The 17526-nt window shown below is 51.2% G+C and overlaps 2 protein-coding genes across 5 annotated transcripts in view; one reads left to right on the top strand and one right to left on the bottom strand.

The window, feature by feature from the left end:
• MYOCD (myocardin) overlaps window positions 1-17526 on the top strand; it is a 220715-nt gene that overhangs the window by 10343 nt on the left and 192846 nt on the right. The window lies entirely within an intron of this gene.
• Window positions 3307-6940, bottom strand: LOC122168132 (basic proline-rich protein-like). The gene is given in 4 exon segments (XM_042833202.1): window positions 3307-3482; window positions 3581-3652; window positions 3749-4498; window positions 6898-6940. Coding segments are annotated over 4 exon segments (1041 nt in total).

Below are 17526 nucleotides of genomic sequence, written 5' to 3'. Positions count from 1 at the left end.
CATCAACAAACTTTACTACAGATGATTTAATATTTGTTCAGATCATTGATAAAAACGTTGAATAGCATCGGGCCAAGAACCGACCCCTGGGGAACTCCACTAAATCCACCCCTGCTGGGTGAGGAGTTCCCATTTGCAATTGCCTCTGAGACACGTTACCCCTCCAGCTTTTAATCTATTTAATATGTGCCATGTTGATTGTGTATTGTTCTAGTTTCTTAATCAAAATGTCATACAGTACCAAGGCAATTGCCTTGCAGAAGTCTAAGTCTATTACACCACCAATATTATTTTTATCAATCAAACTTGTAATTTCACAAAAAAGATGAGTCTTTGTCTGACAAGTCCTGTTCTCCATAAGTCTGTGTCAATTAGCATTCGCTGTATTTGTTCAGCTGAAATCCCCACCCGCCGCGCGCTGTGGCAGCCTTCAGAGCTGCCTGCCCAGAGCTGCCGCCCGCTGACCGGCCTGCCAGGGTCTGGCTCAGCCAAAAACTCCACAAACGTTGGCAAACGTCGCCTTCCTCTATTGCTGTTGACTGTTCTAGTGCCTCCATCCAGAGACAGACTAACACAAACAACTTCAGAAGAGCTATATTTATTCCTTTTATATTGAGAAATTGCTTCTCATCAGCTTCAGGTTTGCACTGCGTACATTGTCTTCAGCTCTTGGCTTTCCTTATCAGTTTTCTACAGTTTCTCACTTCTCATTCATTATTATCAGTTTCCCCTTTCTTAAGTTATATATGGTTTTCTTATTTTTCACAGTTGTCTTCACTTCTTTCACAAGCCAGAGTCTTTTTTTTAACCAGTGTTGCCTTCTTTCTCAATTGTGGGATTGTGGTTTTGGGGCAACACGTAAAATGTTTTTCAACAATTCCCACTTAGCATTCACATTTTTCTGATTAAATACTTCTCCCAATTGATTCACTTCATAATTGTTTTCAGCTCTGTGAAACCGAATCTTTTTAGCATTAAGTGGATATATTTTCAGAACAGAGCTTCACTTAAAATACTCACTTTACAGCCATTCTGCTTCTCAGTTAAATAAAATAAAACACTGACTCTTAGAGACATTTGGCATGCATTTCAGGGTCACAGAACTGGGAAATGAGAATTGTTCCTTAGAAAAGATGTTTTCATGAAAAGCTTTTTTTTGTTGTTGTTGTTGTTGTTTTGTCAAGCGGGGCTTGCCTAAAGTCCAGAGCTGTGAAGCATCGTCTCTCTTTTGGCAATTGAAGTTTCAGACATTTAGTCCAAAACTGTGAAGTTCCTGGTGACTGGAAAAAGGGAAACATCAGCCCTATTTTTAAGAAAGGGAGAAAGGAAAACCCAGGGAACTACAGGCCAGCGAGCCTGAGCTCTGTGCCCGGGCAGATGATGGAGCAGATCCTCCTGGAAGCTGTGTTAAGGCACATCCAGCAGAAAGGAGTGATTGGAGACCGCCAGCGTGGCTGCGCCAAGGGCAGATGGTGGCTGAGCGATGTGGCGGCCTTCTATGGTGGAGTGACGGCGTTGGTGGCCGGGGGAAGGGCAGCGCATGTCATTGCGTGGACTTGTGCAAGGCCTTGGACATGGTCCCTCGCCACATCCTGCTCTCTAACGTGGAGAGGAGTGGATTTGAAGGCTGGGCTGTTGGATGGACTGGGAGTTGTCTTGGTGGCAGCCAAGGGCTGTGATCCATGGCTCTGTGTCAGGGTGCTGAAGCCAGTGTCAGCGGCTCAGTAAGGGCAAGCGCAGGGTGCTGCCATTGGGTGGGGGCAACGCCAGGTATTGATAGAGACTGGGGGAAGATGTGCTTGGGAGCAGCCCTGCGCAGAAGGACTTGGGGTCCTGGTGGGCGAGAAGCTGGCCATGAGGCAGCAGTGAGCGCCTGCAGCCCGGAAGGCCAGCTGTGTTGTGGGCTGCATGAAAAAGGGGCGGCCAGCAGGAGAGGGAGGTGATCGTCCCCCTCTGCTGGGCTCCTGTGAGGCCCCGTCTGCAGCGCTGCGTCCAGGCCTGGGGCCCCCAGCACAGGAAGGACGTGGAGCTCTGGCAGCGGGTCCAGAGGAGGCACTGAGATGAGCAGAGGGCTGGAGCAGCTCTGTGTGAGGCAAGGCTGAGGGAACTGGGCCTGTTGAGCTTGGGGAAGAGAAGGCTGCGGGGAGACCTCCCTGTGGCCTTCCAGTGCTTGAAGGGGGTGTATGAACAGGAGGGGAATGGTGATAGCATAAGGGGGAATGGATTTAAACTGAGACAGGGGAGGTTTAGGTTGGATATGAGGAGGAAGTTTTCAGCCAGAGGGTGGTGAGGCACTGGAACAGGTTGCCCAAGGAGGCTGTGGATGCCCCATCCCTGCAGGCATTCGAGGCCAGGCTGGATGTGGCTCTGGGCAGCCTGGGCTGCTGGTTGGCGACCTGCACACAGCAGGGGGTTGGAACCAGATGATGCTTGTTGTCCTTTTCAACCCAGGCCACTCATTCTGGGCACCTCATCTGCTTACTCTGCACTCTTCTTCAGGGGATGGCAATGGCAGGGTGTTACCAGCCCACAGCTGGGCAGCCAGGATGGGGCACTGTCAGCAGTGATGGTAATGTAGACCACCAGTGAGGAGGAGCTGCACTTCTTGTCTTGCTGCAATCGCAGCTGTGCCCCAGTGTGTTGCCCAGTGCCTCTGGGTTCCGTCCTCTCTGCACCTCCCTGCAGGGACTGGTGGCCATGCCTGGGATCCCCCCGAGCCTGCTCTCCTGCAGGCTGAGCCAACCCAGCTCTCCCAGAATCCCACCCCAACTGTTTACCATCCCTACATTCCCAGTGGTGCTGACGGAGGAGGAGGAGGATTTTGGAGAGGCCATTGGAGGGGAGGGATGGGGCTGCTGGGAGCAGCCCTGGGACACGGCCCTGTGTGCTGCCCTGTCCTGCCCTACAGGTCGGCACAGGGCTCTGGGGGAAGGTTGGTGTTGCATAAACAACTGCAGGTCGTCATAGCAAAGTGAATATGACACATTGAATAATTTAAATAATTTAATGTAATTGAACATACAATAACATAAAATAACATAACATAACATAATCTGATGGAGTCCCACACTGTCGCAGTCCAGGGTGTTGTTGGTGGACAGCCCAGGTTTGGAGGGGTTGGGCTGGGGCCGGTGCCGGTGCCCCCGGAGCACTGCCGCTGCTCTGTGAGAGGGCCGGCGAGGAGCCCAGGGCTACAGGTAGCCTTATTTGTTGGCTGTGTCTCCTGCTGTGGCCGTGTCTCCTGCTGCACCACGTGGGCCGGTTTCTGCCAATGCTCCCGTGTTGGCTGAGCCCACCCAGCTTCGCCTAGCGCGAGCGCTTTTGTTCTGGAGCATCCTGGCTCTGCGGCAGCTTCCTCTTGGTGGCTCGGATGCTGCCAGCGCTCTGCTGGTGCCCGCTGGGGGTGCAGGCAGGGGCTGGGCACTCGGCCGCGTCCTCATCCGTGCCCGGGATGTTGTCCGGGACCTCTTTGGGTGCCACTTCTGGAAGAGGAAGAAAATCGCCACAGGGTTAAGGCCAGCTTTCCCACAGCAAATGGGTGCAAACACTCCCCCGCCAGCTCTGCTGCCCCCAAACTCACCGCTGTTCATCCAAGCCAGGAGGTCACCGATGTCGGTGATGTCCTCCGGGATGTCTGCGCTGGTTGTCGCTGCTGGAAAGCAAGAAAATGCGACGTGAGGCAATGCCATCTTTCCCACAGCCACACGTGCGGCCAGCCTGCCGCCCGCTCTGCAGCCCCCAAACTCACCACCTGATTCCAGCGCTGCGATGCTTCAGCTGAGCGGAGCCGCGTTGGGATGGGGGCACACGCCGATGGGTGCTGGCTGCCCCTGGTCCTCCGGCTCCTTGGGCTGCTCTAAGATGGTGGGCAGGGTGCCGGGCACGAGGACCCGCTGCTGCACCGGAGGTCCTTGGAGGACAGTGGAGGGGCCGGGCTGGCTGGCAGCCTGCAGCGGGCAGCTGCCTGCGGGCTGCGGGGGCTGCCCACGCAACGCGGCCCCGGGCTGCAGCCCCATCGGCTGCTGGGGCTGCATCGTCCCTGCCACCGGGGGATGATCCCAGCAGTGGGCAGGGGCATTGGGGGGAGGCATACCTGGCTTCATGCCCCTGGGTAGGAGCAAGAGCAGGGGTAACTGCTTCCCCCCAGGTTGGAGATGTCCCAAAATAGTAGGCAGCCCCTCAGGAGTGTGCTGAACCACAATGGGAGGCACCCCCTGAGGTGGGAGCTGACCCATAGTTGGGGGCTTCCTCCCACGTGGTCGCTTACCCGCTGCTGGGGGCTTCCCCCCAGGTGGGAGCTGACCCACAACTTGGGTTGTCACCCCAGGTGGGAGCTGACCCACAACCTGGGTGACTGCCCCAGGTGGGAGCTGACCCACAACCTGGCGGACCCCCCCAGAGGGCAGCTGACCCATAACTTGCGGGACACCGCCAGGTGGCAGCTGAACCACTTGGGGCATCCCCCCAGGTGGGAGCTGCGCTCCCTGTCCTTGGACACCTGGTGCCCCAGGCCAGACAGAAGCCTGAGGCACCACATAGGTGACATTGGGGACAGGGAGGGTTTGGGTTTCATTTCATTTCATTTCATTTCATTTTTTTTTCTAATGGGAAATGAACATTGCATATTGAAATAATGAATTTGGTGTCCAGAATACCACGTTTCATTGACAAAACTTTTGAACGAGCACTTGTCAGTCATTCTGAGGAGGATGCCTATGGTGAGAATGTCCCTGCTGAGGTGCTCAGCTCATAGAATCATGGCAGGCAGATGGCCGTAGATCACAGAATCTTAGATTCATAGGGTGCTGAAATCATAGAACGTTTTGGGTTGGAACAAAGCTCAACTTCCACGGCCCCCACTGCAGTCAGGGTTCCCGATCGGTGGATCACATAGTATGTCATGTTGCCCAGGGCCCCATCCAAGCTCCCCTTGAACACCTCCAGGTTTGGAGCATCCACAGCCTCTCTGGGCAGGCTGCTCAAGCACCTCAACTCTCTCTCTGTTAGAAGTTTCCCACGACATCTGATCCAAATCTCTCTTAAGTTTAAAGCCATTCCCCCTTGTCCTATCACTCCTTACCAGTGTAAAAAAATGATTTCCCTCGTGTTAATAAACTCCCTTGAAATACTGGAAGGCCACAGTGAGGTCTTCCACCAGCCTTCCCTTCTCAAGACTGAACAAGCCCAGTTCCTTCAAACCTGTCTTCATAGGACGGGTGCTCCAGCCCTCTGAGCATCCTCGTGGCCCTTCTCTGAACCCTCTCCAAAAGCTCACTATCTTTTCTGTGCTGGGGTCCCAGACCTGGACGCAGTACTCCAGCTGGGGCCTCAGGAGGGCAGAGTAGAGAGAGACAATCCCCTCCCTTGTCCTGCTGTCCAGCCCTCTTCTGATGCAGCCCACAGTAGCCCCTGACCTTCCAGGCTGCAGGTGCACGCTGCTGGCCCATGTTAAGTTTTTCATCTACCAGGACCCCCAAGTCCTTCTCAGCGGGTCTGCTCTCAAGGAGTGCTTCCCCAGTCTGTTTACTGCAATTACCACGACTCAAGTGCAGAACCTTGCACTTTGCCTTGTTGAACATTAGGTTCACAAGGGCCCACATTTTGAGTTTATCAAGTCCCTCTGGATGGCATCCCTTCCTTCTGCCATATCTAGTGCATCACTCAGCTCAGGGAGCAGAAGAGTGTCTGGGTGATGGCGAGTCACCGATGTGTCCTGTGGAATTATCTGCAAATGGGCGTCCATCCTCAATCTCTTGCTTTTTACTGAAACATGTGCAGGGCTCAGACTGTGGTCTGTGGACTCTCATCTTCTCTTAATTATGGTGCTGGGGATAACTCTACATAAATTGCAGCTGGCCATTCAGACTGTAGAACTGGGTCTCTCTGCACAACTCTACAGTCTGAGGTCATGCCCACTACTAGGGTACCAGCCAGGTAATCAGGTAATCAACAAGTAATGAGGTTTCAACACAGTCTCTATCTCTGTACCTCCCCTTCAAGGCTGTTGGGTTGTATGGAGCCTTGACAAACATGGTGCTTTCCTTCATCCCTCCTCTGACTTAGATCCCAGGGTGTTCTGAGCTCTGTCTTGCAGCCTCTGCTCTTCCCAGAAATGGCACACTGCCTCTGGAGGTACAGTTACAGGAGTTGATCTATCTCATTCTTATGAGTCAATTTTCATTCACGCCTTGACTTTCTGCAGAGCCATTTATTGGCTTTCATAGCAGAAAGAATCATCTACTCTGACATCTGCACAGCAGGCCAGGGACTTTCATTTGCTGATTGCTGCATCCCTCTGTAAATTCCAGTCAAGAAAAAACATTTATTTTACAGTGAGATACCCAATCTTGAATTAAAGCCTTTCGGCTGAAAGCAAATCTTCTGCATCCTAGGCAAGTTGGTCCAATGGACCAATAGTGCTCAGTGTTAAAAGTGCATTGCATATTTCTGCACAGATCCTGTTTTTGCCAAGAGCTCTCTGCCAGAGAGGTCTGCCTCCCACACTGGTGCTGCAGGATGACTGGAGCCACTGCTGCCTGCCTGCAGAAAAGAAAGCCCGTCATTCCCAGGAGAGCTTCTGGTTTTCTCCAGTCCTCTTGAGCTCCATTAGCACTCCCAGAGCTCAAGGCAGCCCGGGCAGGTTTCCCTTCCTGTCCCTATCCATCTCTTGCTCAGTTTTCTCCCTTGTGAAGACATACAAGACCTGATCGTGCTCTTAATGGCAGTATTCCTTCCATGGGATGTTTCCTCATGATTTTCCTTCCCCACGTCCCTGCCTAGGAATGTTTATTGACCTGTCCACAATGGACATTGCTGTCTCAGTCCCTCCACCAAATGTTGTTGCATTCTGTGGTTGGCCCCTGGTACATTCAGCCATGGGACTCTCAGCCTGCTGACCTTTCACATTCACCAGTTCCTCCATGCCACCAGAACTCCCCATCTGGCCATGCTGAGGGTTATACAGTGGGGCAGCATGAAAGCAAAGGCAGAGCTGGAGGGATGTGGCTGCTCCCTTGTGGCTGCACCCCAAACTCAGGAGTCTCTTGGCTGACCCCAAGAAGGCAGTGCCCGTAGGCCAGCAGAGCTCCCACTGTAACATCCAGGTCTACTCACGCTCTCCCCCCTCTCCCTGCAGCCCTGGGTCACGTAACGTGCTTGGAGAAGGCCAGACAGACTCTCTGGCAGACTCTCTGGCATCGCTTTTTCAAGTCTGATTAATGGGTCCAGCTCTCCTCCAGATTGAACTCAAGAAAATACCATTATCTCCCGCGCAGTGACTCAGATATTGTATTGCGACATCTTGTTGGTAATGTCAGGTCGCAGGCAACGATATTAAAAATGAGTGTTTTACCCTGGACAGGGCATTAGCTATGAAATTAAATCTGTATTTATTGCCTTTAGCCATGAGTCTCTGGGCTCTTCCAGAATAAATGTTTTTAGTTCCGTACGGGAAGATTCTGGCATTTATAGGCCAGACATTTAGGAGTGGGGCGTATACTGTATGCACACCCACATGATGCCCTGGGCCGTGTGTTCCTGTGCTGTTGGTATCATGGCAGGGATGGCAAACTCACACTTTGCTGTACTGAGTCCAGCTGAAGCATCTCTGTGTCCCGCTGAAGTCCATCTCTGGCTGAGTGCAGAAATTATATTTTAAATGTAATCATAAACTTAAAAAAAAACGCAATATATGATCACACTATAAATATATTCTAAATTTATAAATGTGACCTGTGGATATTTGCCTGACTGCTCTTAGCCATAGCCAGGGTGAGCACTGTGCGGGCGGAGGGGGAATCCATATCCGCTAACAGAGCACCATGTGCTGCTGCTGCCATGCATGGGGCGAAGCTGGGGCTGGCCCCAGTAGGAAAGCCAACATGTGGCAGTGTGACAGTGTGCCTGGTAGGAGAGGCTGCCTAGCCAAGGCCCCAGGGTTTGGTCATCAGCCACCTCCACAGCTCCTCACAGCAGGCACTGAACAAGAGGGTTTCACTGAAATGGGTGTTTTACACAGGGAAAAATCTGTTTTGGAAAAATAATCATTGTTACCATCATCATTTCACTGAATGTATCATAATCAAAACCAGGTGGCTCTGTTTGAATGCAAGTGGTTTATCAGTGGTGTTTTTCCAGTTAAAGACCAGGAAAGATACACCTTTAAAAAAGCGATAAGTGATGCTGTTTGATTTGTTCAGTCTGAAATTCCTGATGTGCAGTTTCTGGGTTTTATTATTTATGCTTGGGTCTTTTTTTGTTGGTTTTTCTTTTGCAATTACTTGGACAGGCCCATAGATCAGGTGCAGCTTCTGTTCTAGATGGGCTTCTGGCAATGCCAGGCTATCTTTCAGCATTGCTTGGGTTGTGTCTCCTGTAAGGTGGGAATCACCTCTGGCCCTGAGGGACATTACAAAATGTACCTGCAATTTCCAGACTGGCAGTTATGATAAAATCCAGCCAAATCAGTTTTCCAGCAATATTCCCAGCGCCGTGGCATGGCGAGAAGTGCAGCAAACTAGGCTGAGGCTGGTCCAATGGATCTTGGCTCTACGGCACTACTGGAATGGGAAAGAAATCAGATATTCCAAACGTTCTTGGAAAGCCTGTGTGATGTCATTGGCAATGCCCAGTCATGACAGTGCAGCTTGGGCTGGCCCCTGCCTGTCCCTGTGCAGTGCCCTTGGTGTGAGGTGGTCGGATGCCAGGCTCAGCTTCACCCTGACGACATGGCCTTCGCTGGAGCTGGGGCTCCTCATGCAGACCTTGCCCACCTCTCCTCCTCTCAGCCCTCCCCGTCTTCCTCTCCACCATCAAGCCATAACAACATCTGTTGGCTTGCATTCCCCCCTGTGGTTTGGGATGGCCGCTGTCCCACAGGGCATGAACATCTCACCCAGAACGTCCCCTGCCGGGCAGGACCAGAACACGGGCAGATCATCACATGCCCCCCTTGGGATGGGGTGGGAGGCAGCTGATGGATTTAAGGGCTTCTCCAACAGGCATCAGTTTGGCAAGCACATATTTGTTGTTATATGCAAGAACACTTCATTGTTGTCAAGTGTAAAAATCACTTTCTGTTGTCTTATGCGAGCAAACTGTGCTGGCCTCACACAGAGCCTGCTGGCAAGGAGCAGGCCTGGAAAGACACTCTGCATTTAGCAGCACTGCAGGGGCTGCTGAATGGGAGACACAGAGCGAGCGTGGCATGTGTTGGGCAGCGCTGATGGCTGGGCACAGCAAGCAATGCTCTCCAGGGCCAGCTGCAGGGCCAGCTTGCTGGGGCCTTTCTTGCCTGCCACACCACACTGTCTTCCCAGGAGCATCAGGAACCCTTCAGCCCTGCTTCTCTGCCAGGGGTGCTGGAGGATGGGGCAGCACGGCTCATGGTGCTACTTGTGGTCGTGACCCATGGGCTGTTCTTGAGCTTGACACCACGTCACCACGCATGCACAGGGTCACAGACCTGCTGTGAGCTGCAGTCCTGGGCTGTGTGGATGGTGGGCTCTGCCCTGGTTCTGACCAACGTGTGGTCCTTGTGCACAGGGCATCCTGCCCCAGAGGAGACAAATTCAGAGGGCAAAGTAACCCAGAAAGAGACTGGATTCCCTCCATGTCCCTGCAGACATTGGCTGACGTGAGGGTCTTGTGGGATCCGCTGATCCATCTCCTACTGCTGTTGTGGCCTCTTGAACATCCCAGTCCTGTGACTAGTAGCCCCCGTGTTAATGGATCAGCCTATGGTTACCCTTCACCTGGTCAGAAGGCACCCGTGGGTGCCCTCAGGAGATGTGAGGCTGCTCTCTCCCCCTGCATGAACAGGAGGTGCCATGCTCCTTGTCCTCCTTAGCTTCTGAGAGTGCTCGAGAAGGACAAGGACTCTTTGGGCAAAGCCACTGGCTTTTATCCCCTGAGACATTCTAAGGGCCCAGGGGATGAGCCTGCCATTTGCCAGGGTGAGATGTCTGCTGTTGCCAGCACCTGAGGATGTGACTGTATGAAACCACTGGCTGCTTGGTCCTCCTTGATTTCATCCTCCTTGCCAGGAGGGGGGACCAGGGCACCTCCAGGTGAGCAGGTCCCTAAGAGGCCTTTTCCCACCAACACTGTGATGCTGTCTGTAACAAAATTAAGTATGAATCCTAAAGAATAAGGGACAGATCAGTGCCCTAGATCTTTGAATGCTTTATCTACGAGGTATCTGTGAATGCTAACCCTTCTTGGGAATTTTGGGGGTGTTTTAAGGTAGCAGCTGGCTTTTCTGTGTACACAAACTGTGCACATCCTTAGCAATAGCCTGGTTTCTTACAAGTTTAATCAGGAATTTCCTTTGCTTAAATGGACAAGGACTTGCTACTTCTGTCTTGTAAGGTAGTTCACTGTGAATTACTAGAATTCACTTGCAGTACTGATTGCAGCACAGTGGCTTTCATCTATGATGTTTGTTGTTTTTTTTAGCTAATTGGAAAAAGAAAAATCATTGGAACAATAACCAAGAAATGTGAAGAGTTCATTCCTCCAGAGAGGACATCTCCATGATCTATGCCCAACTTTATGGAACAGGCTGTACCACACTTACACTTAAAAAAAAAAAAAGAGAATGTGCAAATTTCTTTGATCCCCTTGGCTTAGGCTCAGTACAGAGCAGGCCTAGCATAGCTGACCAGGTCAGCCATGTGGTATTTTAGTTTGCTGTAGCATATCCTGAACCTACAGTGTGTTCTTACTGATGCACACAGTGCACACTCATCTGTCTCATCTCCTGTTGCCCTGTCCTTTCACTAATACAGGTTTTCTTCAAAAAGTGGTATCTTGTAAAGATCTGTTTTGTGAATGGTGTCATTTTTGTTGTGACTCTTCACTTGTTGCAGTCGCCTACTACATTCACTGGAGTATCAGCAGCATGAAGAGGCAACTGCGTGCTCTGGCATTTGTTAGGCTGGAACAGGATGGCAGAATTCCTCAAAAGAGAACTTTTTGGGAAGAGCAGTGGCTCAGAAAAAGCTGGAGGTTGTCAGTACAGTGAGTTTTCTTTGTGATTTGATGCTCAACATTTGCAGGATCCTATGCGCACTTTCCAGTAAACAACTAAGATTATGAGAAAGAAATATCTGAACCAATTGTTAATGTTTCCTTCTAACAGTTTGAGTTTGGCTAAGTGTATGCACAACTGGAGGGAGCCCTCTGTAAGCTGATACAGTTGGGGAAAGAAATTAAGACATACAATGGGAATATTTGCAAAAAAAGATCCAGAGGAGCCCCAGGAATGGAGAGGAGCTGTAGAGAAAGCAATGGAGACCTCATCAGAAGTGCTAAAGATTGCTTTGGAGGTTTTCATGGAAGATTTGCATGAGTCCCAGCCAGGAAGAGTCCTAGGAGGTGGAGATGGGCAGGATCTGACATCTGCAGTAAGTGGTTCGTGCTGGTACAGGACATGCAGAACTGTTCTTCCCACATGAGCTCAGAGACCATTCCCTCAAGTGAAATCTCCCCAGGAGGCTCCCCTGGCTTGTTTTAGAATCCCAGTGCAATGAATGGCTGGGAAAACCAGCAGGGAGGAGAGGTTTTTGCAGTCAGCTTGAGTGGACCAATTGCTGCCAAACTTATCCCCATAAAAAAAGAGACTCAGTGATCCAGATCTGATACCAGCTCTTGATGTGTGGCTTAGAGCCAGGCATCCCTTTGAGCTGGCCCAAACAGAGCTCAGAACTGGGTGAAAAGGGAGAAAGCAAGAAACCCCACCTGAACTGGCAGAGGATCTGCAGAGACTCAAGTGACGAATGTGGCTGAGTATCGATGAGGGCTTCCAGGATAAACTTGCACTGAGCAAGCAAATAGTCACTCTGTTGGGGTTGGAGACCAGCAGAGGAGGCCAAAGGCAATCAGGAAGCCTTGGAGTTTGCCACAGATCCCAAATCTTTTCTGGCAGAGATACACCTGAAGGGGAGGTAGCAATGGGCAGGGGAGGTAGACACCGGTGGAGATATGGCTCCATGTCTGTTATTAATGGCGGAAACCCGTGTGCTGGGCCTGGCCAGAGAATCCAAAAGCAATTAGAAAATGTGATATGTCCTGTCTGTAAAACAAGAGGACTGGCAAGAAAGCAAAAATTAAGAGAAGCAGTTGAGTTAAATGCTGGCACCTTCACTTCTCACCATTTAAAGACTTTCTCATTGGGAGAGCTGGTCCAAGGGCACAGCTGAGCCACCTGATAAAAGGGCTGGCCCTAGCAAGGCTGAAAAAGAACCATTACGTGCAGAACCAGAGATGCCTCTTGCCTAAGCATTGCTGATACCAGGGCTGCTCTAAGTGATATGATAAAATATAAGCCCTGATAGAGTATCCACACCCCACTAACAAGTCTCAAAGGTCATAGCATGGACAATCCTCAAGAGCTGCTTTGAGGACTCTGATCCACCTCAATTTTCACAGCCCAGAGAGCAGCCTGCTGGGCTTACTGTGTGCCTACAGACTCAATGGTGTGGACAACTGCTGCCTGGCCATGTGGGAGCTTCCCATTCACACTACATCCTCAATTCCTGAGAAAGGTCTTGCTGCAGTCTGATCTGGTTCCCTGAGCACACTTACGTTCCAGCTGCTCCCTAGCCCCATCCTGGGGCTCAGCCTGGACAGTTTTCCATCTGCATGCTGCCTCAGTTCTGTGTTCTTTCCACGGTTTTTCTTGTCCTCTCCCCTTTGCTGACTCAGCTCTGTGCAGGTGAGAAGAGAAGGAAAGCATGGTGTCTGACTGAAGGAGCAGGATGAAAGGCAGAACCAGCAGCATTTCACTTTTGCCCAAGGGATGAGGCTATGGGAAGGCTGACTAGATGGGTCAGGCTGGAACAGGGAATGGGTGAAGAACTTGCTGGCTGCAGAAGCTGCTGTATATTTGCCACCTTCGGAAAGTGCAGACCACCAGGGAGGTTCAAAGTCTTGCTGATCTGGAATTCCCTTAGCTGCTCAGAAATCGTGTTGAATATAACTTGTGCTCTGCCTTGGTTCTTGGAGGTGGAGTTGTTGCTTCTCACTCTAGGATGGGACAGCTTTGGACCTAGAGTCTCTGTGATCCTGGCATTGTGACTTGTCCATCAGCCTGACATCTCTGAACTCTACTGAAAGCTGTGAGGTGCCACAGGATGTGGTAGCAATTCAAAGTCCATGGAATCGTCCATTACTCAAGCCTTGCTTGTGGTGTGGCTATAGTAATGAGGCCTTGAATTGCCATCCTGAAGGCATTTGTCAAAGTGACTCACACCTGTGTTATTGTCTCTTATCTCTTCACTTATTTGGTATCCCATGTCCACCAGGCTGTGATTTAATGTCTCCCATAGCTACATGTGTTGTGCATGAGCTGTGCCCAAGAACAGCTATCAAGCTGTCAAGATAATCTTGTGTTCAGCTGAAATAGATCTACGTCAGCTTGAGCCAGGAACCACAAGGGACCTCCTGTGATTTCAGTGGGGTTTTAGCTTTCTCTCTCCCTCCCTCGTGTTGGCCCAAAGCAGGAGATCTTTGCTGGAGGAGGTGGCTTTTCTTGGGCTCCTCTAGGAGGTGATGCAGAAGCTCCCTAAGCCTCTCTGAAACACTTTTTTCACCTTACCTTCTTCAGAACTCATGGCCAGAAACACTTAGCTTGTGGGGCACCTCCCTCCCTGGACATCCCAGGCTGTAGCTTCATTTTCAGAGCAACTTCTGCCTCTACTCTCTGCAGATACAGCTCTTGACTGCTTGGAGGTGCTAAGCTAAGTTTGCTCCTGCCACAACCCGTGCTTCCCACTCTGGCCCTCCTACCGACAGCTCTGCTGAACCTCAGCATTTAGCCATGTTTGTATTTGCTGTTTGAGACACACACATAGTCATGATCCCACTGGAGATCTCCGATCTTTCTGCACTGCCTGACACTGTGCTTTCCTGAGCTCTTGTACTATGTGGAAACACAACTTTCTTCATTAACTTTCAGTGTACAGTGGAGACTACTTTGTCCATGGGGTATGCTGCATGATCCCCACTTTATTTGGGAACAACTTTCCTATGCCATTTTTAGGGTGACCTGTGCCCACCAGTGGCTGTGCATCACAGCCCAGGGTCCCTGCTGCATGCCCAAAGATGCCCTCTCTATTTCCTCCCCAGCTTGCTCCAAACTCCTTCTTCCAAGCACTCAGCCAAGGCAGGTGATCCTGAGCCAGCACTGTTTGGGCTCCAGCAGGCAGAGCAGCGACGCCTGGCAGCTCTGCCCAGAGCAGAACTGAGGCATAGCCCACGAGCTCTGTGCTCAAAACATCCTAAACTTCAGGGCACTGTATTGAGGATTTCTTTGCTGGAGATGGCTTTGCACACGGATGGTTTGCCAGTCCTTTTCCATAGCACTTGCAAATGCAACACTGTTTTTCTGCAGGGATGTGCTGCGTGTGAACATAGTGAGCACCCAGGAGGATGCCTGTGCTCCGGGGAGCCTCCCCCAAGCTGAGGGCAGCAGGGTTCATACTCACCTGGCTTGCCAGCCCCAGCTCTGCTGCCAGTGTGCTCGCTGCTGGGGCTGATTATTTCTCCTGCGCTGTACTGAAGGGAGCAGCTGGCAGCCGACTCCTTAGTGATAAGGAGAACCTAAAAATAAAGGCCGAGCAAGCGTGGTGTGGTCCCCAGGAAGCTGGGCAGGCTGGAAACGCTGAGCTGGGTGCTGCTATCCAGTGCTGAGCTCCACAGGTGTCTGCAGGGTCAGTTTCTTCACAGCAGCCTTGTGTGAAAGCTGAGGGGCTGATCTACAGCTTGCCATGTGTTTTTCTGTCCAATGCTTGGTACCAAGGCAGTCACCTGTAACTGCGCAGGAATTGTAGTAGCTGCAGGATGCTGGGGAAAGGCTGGAGGTGGGATGCAGAGGAGGGATGCTGTGCTGCCCGCCTCTGTTCCATTGTTCAGATCTTAGGGCTGGGAGAGCACAGATGCTCAGCTCAGCTGTGTGTGGTGTGTTCAGCTCACAGCTCGTGCAGGAATGTCAGCTGAGCTCCTCTCTAGGTCAATGGGGAAGCAGCAGCCCAGCGGGAGAAAAACTGATGTAACCTGCAGAAGCTGCTCGTGCTAATCCTCCCTCATTGGGAACTGCGGGGAGCTGTGGTCCCACTCCTGCCTTGAACTTCAGGAGGGAGGGAAGCCAAATTTACAGCAGCTGCAGCATGCATGGGCAGCAGAACTCCCATGTTCCCTCTAGAGGTTTGCAAGTATGATGACTCCAAGCTGCTAGTGATGATTTCTAGGATGAGAGATGTGAGTGCTACTGAACGGCACGAGGAGTGCAGCAAGCACGGTCCTTCCACCAGATACCCACGTAGCGCCAGGCTTTTTGCAGTCTCTGAGTCTGCAGAGAGACATTTTGGTTCCCTCAGGAGCATCCTTCCCCTCCTAATTGGAAGGGCTCTCAGACACAGGGTTTGAGTTTTGGGTAGACCTGTGTGGGCCAGGGCTTGGACTCGATGATCCCTGTGGGTCACTTCTAACTCAAGATATTCTATGGTTCTGTGATTTATCAGCCTCCTCCCAGCCTAGCTTTTCAGACACGACCTGCCCACAAGGATTTTACCACCCACCCTCACCACGTATACTCCCTTCTCACTGCATGTTATTAGACAGTCCTGGGCTTTCAGAGCTTCCCTTATTCTTGGAAAGATACTGCATCATACAAATTAGTGGAAACACTTGGAACTGGCACAGTTTTCAAATCCTGCAGCTCATGCCAGTGCACATTTCTCAGCTTGATTTAAAGAGAGGGGTATTCTAAATAGTGCCCGTTTCTTCTCTGCTTTGAACAGCTAAAAGGCACTGATGCAAAGTTGCATAACCCAGCACTGCTTGTGTACATGCTTGAGAAGAAACAGCCATGGAAAAATCCTGTAACATTCCTCGGCTGGTCCGTCTCCTGGTATCAAAGTGTTTCCTGCTTTGCTTTCACCTTTGAATTTTAATCCGTCGGCTTTGTAGGAGTCCTGAGAGGAGTAGGCAAGGGCCCTGGGGAGTACAAGACCATTCTGGGGAGAGCTGAGAGCCAAGTCATGCTGTACCTGGGAGCAGGGGGGACCGCTGGCTTAATGCCCCTGCCTGGTGGCCTCCTGCAGGTGCCCAGCTGTGCCCAGGTCCTGGTGAGCTGTCACAGCTGATGCTGCTGCTAACCCGACCGTGGTCCTATGAGCAAGATACACAGCTTTGGCTCCCCACAACTGAACAGCTAGTGGCTGCTCAGTTGGCTCTAGAATGGCAGCTCTAGAATGGCTCTTGAAGGATCCTCAGATCAGAGGAGTTCATCCCAGCCCTCACCTACTCATCCAAAAACCGCTCTTGCCTCTACAAACCCCCTAAGCCCACGTATAGGTGACTGAATCAGTCTGTAGCTAAAAGCATGTTGGTTTATTTCTTCATGTCCTCCTCTGTTGTGTGACTAATGACAAGGTTTTGCAAGGAAATAACGAAACACAGAGACAAAGAGCAGGTCTTCCTCCCTCCTGACCTGGGCTCACATGGAATCCAAACTGGCAGTTCTTTGAGCATCTGGTGCAGTGTCCTCTGCCATGGTGGGCACTTTGCTTACAGCAGGGTTCCCCAGACATCCCATTTTCTGAGAAGAGCTGGGCAGGGAAGGTTGAACATGGGAGAGCTGAGATTTCCCATCCCTGATATAATGACTTTCCTTTGCAGTGCCTTTTTCTGATGGTATCTGAGAGGGGAAAAAAAAAGAAAAAAAAGCAGAAGGGATCTTCGTTTGATATGTATGAGTGGAGAATACTTAATGACAGCCCTGTGTCACCCCTGCGGCAGTGGTCAGCCACCAGCAGCAAATTCCTCCAATCTCCAGGGTAGTTCAATGCTCAGCTCACAGCCAGCTCCCACCATGTTTGGCTGGCCAAGGGGACAGGGGACTTGTACCACCACTGTCCCCTGGCATAGTGGTTTGACCACTTTGGGTAAGTGACTAGTTTCTACCACTGAGCTGCCTCCTCTCTGTGAAGGGGCTCTGTCTCTTGCTCATGAGCCTTGATTGTGAAGGGAACCATGGGCTCATCTAATGGTTTGCACTGGACTTGGTTTTGATGTACCTCCTGCCATTGGGGAGCACAACCTGGTTAGTTTCATGTGTCACTCTTACTTCTGTCTGGTATGTGACTTCCGGAGGACTCAACTAAAGGAAGACCGCATGCTGTAGTGACACTGTGCCCAAAGCAGTAAGCATGCCATGCTGCCCTGCCCTGCCTACGGTCTTGTATGGACTCTGAATGGTGGCAAAGGGCAGGTTCAGGAAGCCCCAAGGACATGAGTTGTCATAAAGCTCTGGAATCCTGCTATTCTTCACCCTCAATTGTCTGTTTAGGAAAAGGAGAAGGGGGACTTTGATTGCTGTCCATAGGAGGGCATGAGCTGTGTAGCCACAAGCTGCCCATAGCAACACTACAGGGACACTTTGGTGCCCTGGCCAATGTGATCTAGTAGTTGATCTAGCAGTTGGATCCTTGGGGTGCCTTCCAACCCAAGCCATTTTGTGATTCT

This window comes from Centrocercus urophasianus, unplaced genomic scaffold, assembly GCF_019232065.1.
Source record: "Centrocercus urophasianus isolate 14NV4802_14NV808 unplaced genomic scaffold, USGS_Curo_1.0 seq_41, whole genome shotgun sequence".
Lineage (NCBI taxonomy): Eukaryota > Metazoa > Chordata > Aves > Galliformes > Phasianidae > Centrocercus > Centrocercus urophasianus.
This window is presented reverse-complemented; position numbering and strand designations above follow the sequence as displayed.